At 39.3% G+C, this 15,445-nt stretch overlaps 1 protein-coding gene across 1 annotated transcript in view; it reads right to left on the reverse strand.

Moving 5' to 3' along the window:
* Positions 1-13,948, reverse strand: part of RNF11 (ring finger protein 11) — a 39,999-nt gene extending 26,051 nt beyond the window's left edge. The window contains exon 1 of the mRNA XM_060625109.3: positions 13,331-13,948. Coding sequence (XP_060481092.1) covers positions 13,331-13,453 — 123 coding nt within the window. The 5' untranslated portion in view covers positions 13,454-13,948. The remainder of the gene's footprint in view (positions 1-13,330) is intronic.
* Between the last annotated feature and the right edge of the window lie 1,497 nt (positions 13,949-15,445).

The raw sequence follows: 15,445 nt of genomic DNA on the forward strand, positions 1-15,445 counted from the left end.
TGAGCCAAATCTGGCATATTACATCTATTTTCCTTTGTCATGATGTACAATTACTTCTACTGTCTAAAATTCCCATCTCAGGGTGCCTGGGTGGCTCAATCGGTTAAGCGCCTGACGTCAGCTCAGGTAATGATCTCATGGTTCATGGGTTCGAGCCCCACGTTGGGCTCTCTGCTGACAGTTTGGAGCCTGGAGCCTGTTTCAGATGCTTTGTCTCCCTCTCTCTCTGCCCCTCCCCACTCAAGCTCTGTGTCACTCTCAAAAATGAATACACGTTAAAAAAAATTTTTTAATAAAAAATAAAAAAAAATAAAATTCCTATCTCATAGATGCCTGGCTCTACTGCTAAAGCTGTTTCTTTATCTGTAAGATGGGATAATATTCACTTTTATAGAATTATCATGGAAATTAAGAATTTCTAGTTTCTGGTCTGGCATGTAAGGTGCTTACAAACTACCACTCCATCCTAACAAAAGAAACTGAACAAACTGAAAAACCAACAACTCTTCTTGTATCTGTCAGAGAAGTGAGGTCACAGGGAAAACTGCTGACCCAAAAATTAGACAAGTGTATACAGAAAATCAAAACTTACCAGAGCAGAAATCCATAAGCAGACCAGTGCTAGGGTAGGAAAACTTGAATTGTAACTGACAGACTGCTAGAGGTTTAGCGTGCCCAAGTCTGAGTTAGAAACTCCAGGGGTGCCCCCACCTCTTTATCTTCAAGAGCTCTACCAGGTCCACAGTAAATATCAGAGAAAAATCCCCTCATGCATCTAATAGGGGGAGGGAAAAGATCTTCTGATATACACCAGAGCATTCTTCTTAACACGGCCTGCACTCTGGAGAAACTTTTGCCAGAGTCAACCTGCGAAAGTTTTATCAGAGCCTAACCTATCTGATCAAATGGAAATACTCAAATCCAACTGGTTCTAGCCTACCACATGGAGGAAGGGAAGTATCCAACCTCATCTTCCTCTTGCCATCCTGTCCCACCTAAGGGTAAAGGGGATGACACTGAGAAGCACTGAGAATTGCAAATTAAAACAAACAAAACCTATTAGAATGGTAAAATCCAAAACACTGACAGTATCAAATGTGGAGCAATAGAAAATCTCACTCACTGCTGGTGGGAATACAATGTGGCACAGCCACTATAAGACAGTTTGGCAGTTTCCCTACAAAAACAAACATACTCTTAACCACATACAATCTAGCAACTGTGTTCCATGGTATTTACCTAAAGGAGTTGAAAACTTATGTCCACCCAAAAATGTACATGTGGATGTTCATAGCAGCTGTATTCATTCATAAGTACTATTTGCAAGTAATCAAGATGTCCTTTAGTAGGTAAAAGGATAAACTGTGGTACATCAAGAAAACAGAATACCATTCAGTGCTAAAAAGAAATGAGTTCTTAAGCCATGGATAGACATGGAGGAATTTTATTTTATATTACTAAATGAAAGAAGACAATCTGGAAAGGCCCCATCCTCTATGATTCTAACTATATGACATCCTAGAAAAGGCAAAACTATGGTGAAAGTAAAAGGCTCAGTAGATGTCAGGGATCAGGAGGGAGGGAAGGTGAAGCCTAGAGGATTTTTTTAGGTCAGGGAAACTGTTATGAATGATGCTCTAATGGTGGATCTATGTCATTATACCCTTGTTCAAACTCAATGTACACAAAGAGTGAACTTTAATATAAACTATGGACTTTGGATGAAAATTATGTTTCAGTGTACATTCACTTAAAAAAAAGTTCAAGTGGCCCTATCAAAATCCCAGCTGGCTTATTTACAGAAATTGACAGCTGATCCTAAAATTCATATGGAATTAAAAGGGACTAAGAATAGCCAAAACAATGTTGAATGATAAGAATAAAGTTGGAAAATTCACACTTCTGAATTCAAAACATATTACAGTTAGTGTAGTATTAGCACTAAGGATAGATATAAAAATCAATGGAACATAACTGAAGAGTCCAGAAATAAACCCCTGTATTTATGACGATTGATTAGGGGCAGGAATGACAAGACAACAGGGGATGAATACTCTTTTCAACAAATGGTGCTGTAACAGGACAGTCACTTGCAAAAGAATAAATTTGGTCCTTCCATTCAGAAAAATTAACTCAAAATGAATCTATACCTAAAATGTGAGAACTGAAAATATAACAAAAGAGTAAATCTTTTTGACTGTTGGTTCGGCCAAACTTCTTAGACACAACATCAAAAATTCAAATGGCAAAAGAAAAAATAAACGGGACTTCAAAAAAATTATATTAATTTTTGTGCTTCAAATAACACCACTGAGAAAGTGAAAAAACCAACAAAATGGTAGAAAACTTTTTTGCAAATCATATATCTTACAAGGGACTGGAATATATAAAAAACTCTTGCAAGCAACTCAATAATAAAGACAACCTGATTAAAAATAGACAAAGGGGGTGTGCCTGGATGGCTCAGTTGGTGGAGCATCTGGCTCTTGATTTCAGCTTGGGTCATGGTCCCAGGGTGGTGGGATCAAGCCCCACTTAAGATATTCTCATTCTCTCTCTCTCTCTCCCCCTTGCTCCCTCTCCCCCACTTGCATTCTTTCCAAAAAAAATAATAAAATTAAAGAATGAAAATAGCCAAAGAATTTGAATACTTCTCCAAAGAAGATATACAAATGCCAACAAGCACATAAAAAGATGCTCAACATTTTTTTTTTTTCTAGAGAGAGTGAGTGTACGAGCAGGGAAGAGGGGCAAAGGGAGAGAGAGAATCTTAAGCAGACTTCACGCCCTGTGCAAAGCCCAATGCAGGGCTCAATCTCACCGATGTGAGCAGAAATCAAGCTGGACACTCAACCAACTGGGCCACCCAAGTACCCCAACATGCTCAACATTATTAGCCTTCAGGGAAATGCAATCAAAACCACAATGAGATACCCCTTTATAGCCACTAAGATGGCTACAATAAAAGCAGACAATACGCTTTGGCAACTATGTGCAAAAATTGGAACTCTTGTGCATGGCTGGTGGGAATATAAAATGGTAAAAGTACTTTGGAAATGGTCTGGTAGTTCCTGAAAAGGTTAAACATGGAATCATGACACAGCAATTCCACTAACAGGTGTATAAAGAGGAGAAATGAAAAGACATTTATTTAAAACTTTTACACAGGGGCGCCTGGGTGGCTCAGTCGGGTAAGTGGCCGACTTCGGCTCAGGTCATGATCTCGCGGTCCGTGAGTTTGAGCCCTGCATTAGGCTCTGTGCTGATAGCTCGGAGCCTGGATCCTGCTTCTGTTTCTGTATCTCCCTCTCTGTCTGCCCCTCCCCCATCTGCACTCTGTCTCTCTCTGCCTTTCAAAAACGAATAAATGTTAAAAAAAATTTTTTAAACTTTTACACAAATGTCCATAGCAGTGTTCTAACAGCCAAAAAGTGGAAACCCAAATGTTCATTAATTGAACAATGGCTAAACAAAATGTGGTAGATTCATACAAAGGAATATTTCACAATAAAAAGGAATGAAGTCCTAATACATGCTACAACACAGATGAATCCTGAAAACTATGCTAAGTGAAAAAGGCCAGCGACAAAAGACCACATACTAGTAAGCATATTGGTATGCATTTCTCACTGGGGAAATGCAAGTTAAAACCACAATGAAAAGACTTCTACACACTTAACAAAATGTCTAAAATAAAACAGACTGATACTACCAGGTGCTGGTAAGGATGCAGAGCAAACAGAACTCTCATACATAGCTGATAGGAGTGTAAATTGATAAACCACTTTGGAAAACTACTTATCGATTTATTTTGAAATGCATCAACAAATAAGATGGATTGATAGGTGAGATGGATATGCGTTAAAACAAATAGCAAAATGCACAGAATCTAAGTCATAGGAATATGCGTGTTCAAACAATTCTGTCAACTTCTTTATTTTTTAAAAATTCTGTAATAAAATGCTGTGGGAAAGACTATATACCCAAAATAAAATAGTTATGTACATTATGTACATAAAAAGAATGTTCACAGCAGATTTATATAGTCAAAAGCTAACAGAACCCAAATATACATCAATAGAATGGATTGAAAAAATGTAGATTTATACAGCTGAATACAGCATTGAAAATTATAAACCTACTGCTACATAAATAACATAAATGAATTTTATGTTATTCATATATTGAATGTTGAATGAACTATTATTTTATTTAAGTTCAAAACCAGGCAAAACGAATATGGTGATAAGGTCAGAACAGCAGCTATCAGGCGCCTGGGTGGCTCAGTTGGTTAAGCATCTAACTCTTAATTTTGGCTCAGGTCATGATCTCACAGTTCATGAGTTGGAGCCCCGCATCAGGCTCTGTGCTGACACTGCAGGGTTTGCTTGGTATTCTCATTCCCATTCTCTGCCCCTCCCCTGCTCATACTCTGCCTCAAAATAAATAAGCTTTAAAAGAAAAAATAGCAGTTATCTTTGGCAAAGGGGTACTGACTGTTGGAGGAAATATGAGTATAATCTTTTGGGATTAGAAACAGGCTATATTATCTTGATGGTGGTTATAACATGTAGAAGTTCACTGGACTATACAGTTTATGATACTATTAGTTATGTTAAAGATAACTCTCTCAAAATAAATAAACTTAAAAAAATAGTGGTTGTCTTTGGCAAAGGGATATTGACTGTTGGAGGAGGTATGAGGGAGACTTCTCGGGTTAGAAACAGGCTATGTATCTTGACGGTGGTTATAACATGCAAAAATTCACCGGGCTATATACTTAAGATACTATTAGTTATATACTGTTAAAGATATACTCTTCAGTGTACATAATAAATAAAAAAATTTATTTACACACGTATATTATTACTTTAATGCAACACAATTATACAACTCTCTCTAAATTCATGTTCACCACCTACTGATTACTCTTTTGGCTCCAAGATCCCCCACTCATATTTTATTCAGGGCAACTCTTTTGTTTTTATTCCATTTCTTACACCAATGTTCATGTAAGACTTCACCTGAAATCTTCAGAAGCTAAAAAGTAAATTTGTGATTCACTGCTGTATCACAAAATTGATCCCCCAACTTCCAAAGTCTACATCAATTTAATACTTCATTCAGTATATACTGTTTCATCAGACTAACAAATGCTTCCTGTACATCCATTAATCTCATCCCCTTAACTAAAATAAAATGGTAGCTCCTTAGGGGTAAAGGGCTCATTTTCCTTTCCCCTTGGGCGTAACATAAACTTGCTGACTGATAAAAAAAAAAAAAAAAGACTGTTATGGAGTGTCCTGGTTTTTATCTTTAAAGCCTTACTTACTCAGTTTATGATAAAATGCTTTTCCCCCCACAAATATAAGAATTAAATTGTTGGGGTGCCTGGGTGGTTCAATTGGTTAAGCATCAACTTTTGATTTCAGCTCAGGTCATGAGGTCATGGTTTGTGAGTTTGAGCCCCGTGCTTACAGCATGGAGCCTCCCTCTCTGCTCCCACTCCAAAAATAAAAAAAATTTTTAAAAGAAATTTTTATACAAAATTACATGGAATTAAAAGAAATGTTTTTAATGTTTATTTTTGAGAGAGAGAGAGAGAGAGAGAGAGAGAGACAGAGTACCAGTGGGAGAGGGGTAGAGAGGGAGACAGAATCCAAAGCAGGCTCCAGGCTCTGAGCTGTTAGCACAGAGCCCCACACAGAGCTCAAACTCTCGAACCACGAGATCATGACCTAAGCCAAAGTCAGACACTTAACAGACTGAGCCACCCATGGGCCCCCATTACATGTAATTTTAGCTAGCTGGGCCAGTTATACAAGTTTCACTCTTTTTAAAACCATTCAGTTTTGTAAGAATTCAGAAAAGTTTTAATAAATTTAGAAACAAATATATCTGCAGGATTGCTTTCTTCGTTCCCACAATTTCATATCCCTTAGTTACTTTAAGATATGCTCTCTGGGTTAAGTAACAAGATAATTACTCAACTGGCCTCTGGGAGCACACTCCATGTTGGCTATTTAATTAAAAGATACGTATATATGCATTCATATTAAATTGAACTCAAAAGTATTCCTGATCAGTTAAAATAAGGAACTCTAAGACTCAAAAGGAACATATCATAAAGCCAAGTTGAATATCAGAATCAAAAGGTCAGCCAGATTATCCAAGAGCAGAATATATTTAGTTCTCCGTTATCACTTTACTTTTCAATTGCATGTAGCAATCTCTTTTGCCATTAAAAACACACACTTTAGCTATTAGCCAGTTTTGCCTTCTCTTTCACTCATATTTCCACTCTTAGTCTTTATTATCTCTACCACTTCATTTATATACCAATTGCAAAGATCCTGAATTCTGAGCATGTTAACTATCATAAATATTTGTTATATTCAGTATTAAAAGTTACTGGAAAGGAATCAACTTCTAAAAATTTGTTACAGCCTATTTAATAGCCTATTTGAATACAGGACAGAAAAAGATCATCCCTAACTCTTTGCTTGAAGGAAGGTTATACACAGAAGATAATTATATTCAGAAATGGCTGGAGGCAAGATGACAAATATAACATCTAATTCTAATTGTATTTACAATTATCTTCCTTTCATTCCTCTCCTCATTTACAGAATTTAACTTGGCTAAGACATAGTAAAGACAGAAGACAAAAGAGAAAAAGTGGCACAAGTTGAAGGGAGAACTTATACTAGTCATTCTGTGACACTTTTTCTATTTAGAAGCCAAATAAAATTAAGATCTTTAAAAAGAAGACTCTCATTCTACCTAAAGTATTATACTAAGATTTTAATAAATTGAAATTTTACAAAATATGGATGTTTCTAGAAAGTATTAACTCAATATTTTAAGGAAGTCAACCTCTCAGATCTTATGGACAAGTAACTCATTACCCCTATCTTCTCAAGTTACCCTATAATTAGCTCTAGAATTAAACTGTGACATGTAAACTGTCCTACTCTTAAAGGTAGGTACATTCTTAATGGCAAAGAATCAGCCTTAATTAAAGAACACCCAGAATGGGTTTCAGGCATAAACAAATAAATAAAACGCTTGCAACAATGGTAACAAATAAGCAGTATCTTTAAAAACAAAACAAAACAAAAAAAACAAACCAAGGCAAGCTAAACCACCAGAACACAAACCAATCTCAAATGAAAAAGTTCATATACTCTATAAATTAGAAGTGACAGAACAAAAATGTATACAGATCAAACAGATAATGTGGTAGACACAAACAGCAGAATCCTTTAAAGTACAAAGGCCAAAGGCACAGGATTCTGGAACAATTCATATAGAAGCAAACAACCATAAAACTTCCCACTTAACAGAAAAATCCAGTAACTGATTTTCACATTTATTCAAGTATTTGAGTGCCTGCTATGTGAAAAGCACAGCTCTAGGAATGCAAAGATGAATCAGAGTTGTAGTCTCACAGAAGAGGTATGACACTGTTATGAATAAAATCAAATAGGAAGGGTAAAGTGTCCTAATAGTGGTAAAGTACTAAAGGAGTTCAGAGTAAGATGTTATTCAAATTGGGGAAACCAGAAAAGGATTCATGGCATTTGAGCTGGACCCTGAAAACTAGAATTTATACCAGGAACAATTAAGGAAGAGAATTCTGGGCAATGGGAACCGAAGAGCGACAGCAAGAAAGCAGAACGCATATACAGAATATAGCAAACTTTTCAGGCTGACTCAAGTAGAAGTTGTATACAAGAACACAAAAAGCTGGAAAAGTATGTTAGGAGCCAGATCATGACTTTGATTGCTAATACAGAGATCTTCAGTAGTAAGTCATGAAGAATCATTATGGATTAAGAGGCAAGGGATCTGATCTAGATAGGTTTATCAAGCATTGAAGAATGAAATGAATGGGGAAGAGAGGAGACCATTAGAGGACTTCAATCATGATGCTGACAGTATAAAAGGGAAAAGGCACAGTTCTAAGTTAGGCACTAGGTATCTACAATGTGTAGAATGCCATTCCACTCCACTGAGAAATTTTTAAAATCTTAACACATCATTCTCATTTTTAAAGTAACTAATTTGGAAAAATAATCATTGTTAAAGCACTAAGAACTAATCAAGCAATACATGATTTCCAGATAAATATTATGAACAAAAATACTACAAACAAAAATGGTCAGGGAAGGCTTTGTCAAAGAGATTGGAACTGATCTGCACTTTAAGGAAAAGAAAACTTTAAGAGGGGAGGGATAAAATATCACACAAAGTAATTTTTTTTTAAGTTAAATAATAAGATGAAGATGTGTGAAATACAGATTGAGGTAATTTCCACCAAAGAGTCAGAGAAAATGTAATACATAAAAAAATCTTCAAATACCTAAATTTAACTTCATACTGTTATCAGAAAAACAAGGTATTAATTTTATTACAGGTATTAATTTATTACAAGATATTAATTTTAATACTTAAAAATGCAGTATTTTATTATATTCTAGATTTTTAAAGGAGATGGGTTACTTTTAATGAGTTCCAAACAAATCTAAGCCTTTTGGTTTTTTTTTTAAGTTATCTTGAAGAAAGCTTTATTCAGTCACAATTTGAAATATCCAAAATGTTGGGGCACCTGGGTGGCTCAGTCGGTTGAGTGTCCGATTTCCGCTCATGTCATGATCTCATAGTTCATGGGTTGGAGCCCCATATCAGGCTCTGTGCTGACAGTTCAGAGCCTGGAGCTTGCTTTGGATTCTGTGTCTCCCTCTGTCTGCCCCTCCCCCACTCAGACTCACTCACTCTCACTCTCTCAAAAATAAATATTAAAAAAAATTGAAATATCCAAAATGTTGTTATTCATGAAAGAAGTTCCTTAAAACACAATATAATCTGTTAACTTATTTTACACGTAAGTGACAATCAGGCTTGGAACTCCGATCCATCTGACTCCAAATTCAGAACTACAATTGCACTCACTGCTGTATTAACAATAATGTATTTTCTTCTGATATTAAAATCCCAAATGAATTAAAGTATACGACAGGATGATGAGATCAGTAAATCCCAAACTAACCACTGCAAAACTGAGGTACCAATCTTTATATTTATATAAATATATACACAGTATTAAGATAGAAATACTGTAAAGCAGCTTTTGTTGTTGCTCTATGAATATTAAGCTTTTTAACAAAGTGCTACTCCTGAATTATCCTATGATAAATGGAGGGAGGTCTTAAACCTGTTCATATATACCTTTCAGTATTGGGCTACCAGCTGACCTTTCCTCTTATGGACCTTCATACTCCAGCCTTTCATGATTTATCTTCCCTCTCACAACCGTTCTAAGACTGTCTTTGATTGGCAGATTTCCTTTGTATTCTTTTTAAAGATTCAGGAAGGAGAGGGTATAGGGTGTGCCCAATTTCTTTGTTTTTACCTTATAATTCAAGAAAAGCTCTAACCTCTTCCCTCCCATTTCTTTAAGGACAAGAATTCAAATAGTTTCTCATAAAAAAACATTTTGTTATAGAATACAGTGAAAAAAAAACCCTAAATAATTTTATAATTATTTTAAACCAATTCCTATATTTAATATTACTGAAATTTTATTTTTAGGATTGCTTGAAAATGATCCATAATAAAAGAATGAAGGCACTAGGAATATGGATAATTCCTACAAGACATTAAACTGCATTGGCCTCAAAATATATTAATTCATTTAAAACAAATCCATTCTGGGCGCCTGGGTGGTTCAGTAGGTTAAGCCGACTGATCTCATTGAGTTCAAGCCTTGCGTTGGGCTCTGTGCTGTCAGTTCACAACCTGGAGTTTGCTTTGGATTCTGTGTCTCCCTCTCTCTCTGCCCCTCCCCCACTCACGCTCTGTCTCTCAAAAAATGAATAAATTAAAAAAAAATCCACTCATTCAACCAATAATTGAGGGCCTAATGTATGCCAGTTACTGTTACTTTCCTTAAGAAGCTTAGCCCTAGTGGGAGAAGACAGATAATAAGCAATACACATATTAAGACAGTGTGTTAGAGAGTGATAAACACTATGGGGAAAAAAATAGAACAGGGTAAGGGAGAATTCCAGGGTGTTGGGGTAGGTTGTAATTTTAACTTAAGGTGTTCAGAGAGGGTTTATGAAGGTGTCATTTAAGTAAAGACTTGAAGGAAGTGAGGGAGTCAGCCACAGTAATACCTGGGGAAGAGTACTCCAGGCATAAAAACAACCAAGGAATACACACGTCTTGGAGTATCCTAGAAACAAGCAGGCCAGAGAAGGTAAAAGAGAAGCCAGCAGGGGAGGAATAGTAAGAGAGGCGTCAAGAGATATATGTGGGGGTATAAAGATTATGTAGGGTTTATGGGACACTACGGAATTTGGCTTTTACTGTGAATGAAATGGTGATCCACAGAAGGTTGAGCCGAGTGACAAGATCTGTTTTACCAGAATCACTCTGGCTGCTGGGTTAAGAACAGACTATAGGGAAGACAAAGGTGAATGCAGGGAGACCAGTTAGGAGGATACTAAACAAATCCAGGAAAGAAACAGGTACTTCCTATAAACTTATCATAATGGTATAGTATTTACTTTTTAAACATAAATAAATCAGATACTGCTAATAGGAAATAAGTTAAACTGAGAAGTTTAGTATATAAAGTTCTTGGCATACATGAATCTCATGCACTACAAAGGACATCTCTTAAACTACCAACTACAGAAAAATACTGTGTTCCCTTACAACCAGCTATTGCCTTTCTGAATTTTAAAAAATCCTACTGCAGCTAAGACCTTTTTTTTAATGTTTATTTTGAGAGAGAGAGAGGTCACGCCCAAGGGGCAGAGAGAGAATCCCAAGTAGGCTCTGCACTTTCAGTGCAGAGTCCAAGGTGGGGCTTGATCCCATAAACCATGAGGTGACCTGAGCTGAAATTAAGTCTGGACACTTAACCAGCTGAGCCACCCAGGTGTCCCTGAGACTATTCTTTAAAGAAATAAGCTGATAACTCCTGTAGCTCTGTTAATTATATACTATTTTTGAAGAAAAAAATGTTACTTCTGTCTACTGAATATATAAATCATTGCCCTTGGACTTGTGTTTCTTAGATCATCTAAATAAATCATTACTAAAAATCTTATTTCCTTTGGGAGGGGAAAAAGTTTTTTCTACAAGTTTTTTTAATGCTCCCATCTTTTAAAGAAATTATTTTCTTTCAATTGATACCAAACTGGCTTATCAGTATGTGCGTCATTCACTTCAGGAAAGGACAACCACAAAAATTCCCAGTCACAAATAACATGTTTCAAAAAATGTTCCTTCATGACACCAAAAAACTTCTCATTATCATCTCTTCCTCCTGGAAAAGGCAAATACAATTCCCATAAATTCCACAGAAGTTATCCATAACACTGTATTATGATAAGGATGAGAAAAAGGGCAGTTAAGTCAAGACAGTAAATTTGTCTGGAAAGGGATTAGGGACCATGGAAAGAGATTTTGAAATAAAAATCATACCTCAAAAAAATTTGCTCATGAGACTGAAATAAGCATACGGTCCTATAGTATTTGAGGGAAATGAGGAGTGAAATCTTTAAAAAATCACAAAGATTAAGACTTCCCTGTGACAATGTTTGGAAGAAACAGGTGTATGAACTTATAAAACACACAGTACTGAATTCAAATTCGTTAATTCATTCAACATAAGTGCTTCTTAAGTGCCAGTAATTTCACAAAGCATTGAGGACACAGTCCTTGTTCTCAAGGGCTTATAGTCTTCACTTACCTCAAACTACTGAGTATTATGAACCAGATGCTGGGGAAATAACAGATGCAGGGTCCCCACCTGCATGCAATTTACACTAGGTAAGGAGGGAAATGCCTTTAGGATGAAACATTCATGTACTAAACAAGGATATTAACACCCAAGTGTTGTATGTGCTGCTTATGGAATAGAGGGTCTGAAAGAGGGAAACAAGGGAGTGATGGATTCACAGAGGAAGGGAGGGGAATGCAGAGACTGGACAGAGGTAACAGGAGAGCTGAGTCCTTAAAGAGGATTAGATGTTCACCTGGCCGACCTTGGGGGAAGGGATCCTAGCAAAGGGAGCAACAGGAGCAAAGGCAGAGAGAGAGGTGAACAGGATGGTGTATTTGGTAGGCCTGGAATACAGAAAAGTGAGAGATAAGTCATAGAGACTTCTGTATGTCACAATTTTAAGACTGGACTTTACTGGTGTATATGAAAGGCCCCTGTGGGTTTTATTTGGAAAACCAGCATATGTGATCAGGTTTTTCTGGTGTGATGAGACACTGGTTTACACAGGAATGAAAAAAGAACAACACTAGATAATGATGTCACCACATGAAACAACAAAGGAGACTGCCCAGTTAGAAAACTAAATCTCCTTCAAGAAAAAAAATTAAGCCACTTAACTATCCAAGGCCCTCTGGAAAAAAAGTTTTTAACAATTTCATTTAAAAGTGAAAAGTAGAGGAAAGGTTTTTATATATATTATGGACTATAACATCTACATATCTATTTTGAGTTCAAGAGGTCTTAGCTTTTCATTAATTGTGTAAACAGATGGGACTGCTGATTGCTCTACAAAAAGCAATGAAACCATTCAGGAGCAAGACTTGGACACAAAGGGATTAACAGAAGGCATTTAAGTCAAGTTTAGAGGTTTCCAAAGTTCAAGATAATCAAGTTTTATTGAACCAGCGCGTTTACAAGGTGTGTCATAGGGGTGGAGCAAAAGGAGGAGGGATTAAAAATACGTATATATAAACAAGTAACTCTTAACGTTGCTGGGAATAAAACCACTTTAAGATCTTTTCTCTTGTAGGAGAAATGAACACCTACCAGATCCAATTAACAAACACACAGGGGAAAGAGGAGGGAGGAGAGGATGAACATACAACATAATATAAATGGGGTGGGGGCAACCACCTATCCAGAACACACAGTCCAGCTGGCGCTGCGATGAGGAAATCATCCCCAAACCTCACAGCTCAGACTCCACGATTTAAACATAAAAGGAGAATGGCATTCCCAAATTCACAAGCGAACCGCCAGTCACTGGCCAAGGGGATCACATACTCGGATCCCAGAACTCAAGGACAGAGAGTACCATCCCCACACCGTACCTGAGGGGAGGTGAAGGATCCCCCCCAACTGGGAGTAGGGAGTAGTCACCCTCAGATCCTGGCCTAAGAGGGTCGACGCCCCTCAAGCCAGGCCTTGCCAAGACCAGGAGCAGTGACAGACCCGAAGTCCCCTCAATCTCTGCCCGGAGCTGCCTCTACTCCACGCACCCCCTCCTCCCCAACACACACCCTCCCCTACCTGATATGGCGGCGGCGGCTCCTGATCCGGCTCCGTTCCCTCGCCAAAACTAGCCCGGTCGGACTGAGACTCGTGAAGCAGGGAGATGTCATCCGACGTGGGGGATTTGAGGCAGTTCCCCATCTTCCGGAGCTAAGATGTGTGATCTAGGGGAGGAAGAAAGCAGTGGCGGGGTCGTTCGCACGCTCCGCGGTCAGCCTCGGTCAGCGAGGTGGGGTCGGACGGCAGGCCGGGGCTCAGGCGGCGGCGGCTCCCCCGCCCCCCGGTGCCGCCGAAGGGCCGCTCATGCCAGCCCCCAGGAGTGGGGGCTCAAGGCTGGGCCGCGGGCTCCGCTGGGGTCGTGGCGGTTGCCTCCTGCGAGGCGGCAATGGGGGGGGGGGGGGGGGCGGGGAGACGAAGCACTTCCCCACCCCGCCCCCCCGCGGGGCGGCGGCGGCCACGGAGCTGCTGGGCCTAATCCAGGTCAGGAGGGGGGGGCGCGGCCGTCTCGGCTGCCTCAGCTGCTGCCTCAGCTGCTGCTGCCCCTGCCGACGCCGGAGCCGCGGCCGCGGGCCTCATCCTACTCCGCCTCAAAGCGGCGGCGGCGCCCAGAACGAGGCCAGCTGCGGTCCTGCGTCATGCCGCCGTGCGTGCTCTGATCCCGCCCCCGGCGCCGGGAGCCGTGGGCGGCTCCCGCTGCGCGGCCGCGCCCCCCTCCCCGCCTCCCTCAGCTGTTCTCTGGGCTGCGTCAGTTTCTGCTTCTCTGACAGTTGGCCTGAAACCTGACTCAGAAACCTCCCGCCAGTCTCCCATGTCTCCCCACATCCACTTCTCCCTCCCCACTCGTCTCAGTTCTTACCTGTGCACTGTCCTGACAGTCTTCTCACCTCCTTCTGCCAAGTGATCTATTTATAAACCCTTATCTGAATGTGTCACTCCCATGGTTAAAATGTTAAATGGCTTTTTCCCCTTTATCCCTTCAGAATAAAGTCCAAGCTCACTAGTGAACCAATCCACTATTTTCACAATTGGATAATTTTTTAAGAGTATAAATTCGATCATGTCATTCATTTAAAACCTTCAATGGCTTCGTGAAACTGTTGTGAGTGCTATGACTATTCTTAAATGGTTTACAAATCTGACTACTTCCCCAATCTCATTGAGCATTGTCCGCTCAAATACTCTAAACTCCAGGCTGTCTAAATAAAAACTTAGAAGACTGTTTCCACTGGCTGAGGCCTTTGCCCATATTATTTCCCTGACCTATCATTTCTCCCTCACTCCTGACCTTCTACCTCCCGTCAGGCTAACCATTATTTCCACTTGTCCTTCCTAAACTCAACTTTGTTTTGCCTAACCCTTCAGTCTGGGTTAGTCGCCTTCTCTGTGCTCTCAGTCCCTAAGCCTTTCCCTGTCACAGCCTGATCAAGCTGAATCATCTGTCCCTCCTCTGTGCAGGGCCTGGCACATTGCCTAAGGTAGAGTAGGCCCTCTTCATGGTTGAATGAACAAAAAGCCCAAGAAGCAATGTGTGCAAAGGAAGGAAACAAGAAAGATGAGAATGCTCCCAGAAGACAAGAAGTGGGTCTTGACTCCCTTTCTTTTATTCACCATTTACTGATTCCCCCCACCCCACCCTCACCAGACCCTGTGTAGGCACTAGGGAAACTGATTTATCAGACCTGGCTTGTCCCTAATGGAGCCCAGAGTCCTCCTGGGAAGACAAACAGATGAGTCCTTCTACCTCCCCCAACCAAAGGTTTTTAGAGAGCCCTAAGGAGAGTGATTAGACCATTTGGGTGAGGATCAGAAAGGATTCTTGGAGGTAGGACTCTGTTAAACTGGTATGGGCCTGAGTGCTCTAACTTTGAAGTCCCTGTTCTACAAAATTACTTACTTAAATGTACTCATATCCCATATTAAATATAACCTTTTTTCTGCATTCTCTCTTCTTCAAGACCTGCCTTGCTTCCTGTTAATAGCTCCCACCTAAATATGGTATCCCTGTGGTATCCCTATTGCCACATTTGTATCAGAATCTTTTCACACATCCCCACGAATCATTATTTCTCTAGCTTGAAAAGTGAAATCATTGGATCCCTTGCAAGAAAAATTTCAAGCATTTGCCTCTTCTCA

The sequence above is a fragment of the Panthera onca genome, chromosome C1 (genome assembly GCF_046562875.1).
Source record: "Panthera onca isolate mPanOnc1 chromosome C1, mPanOnc1 haplotype 2, whole genome shotgun sequence".
NCBI lineage: Eukaryota > Metazoa > Chordata > Mammalia > Carnivora > Felidae > Panthera > Panthera onca.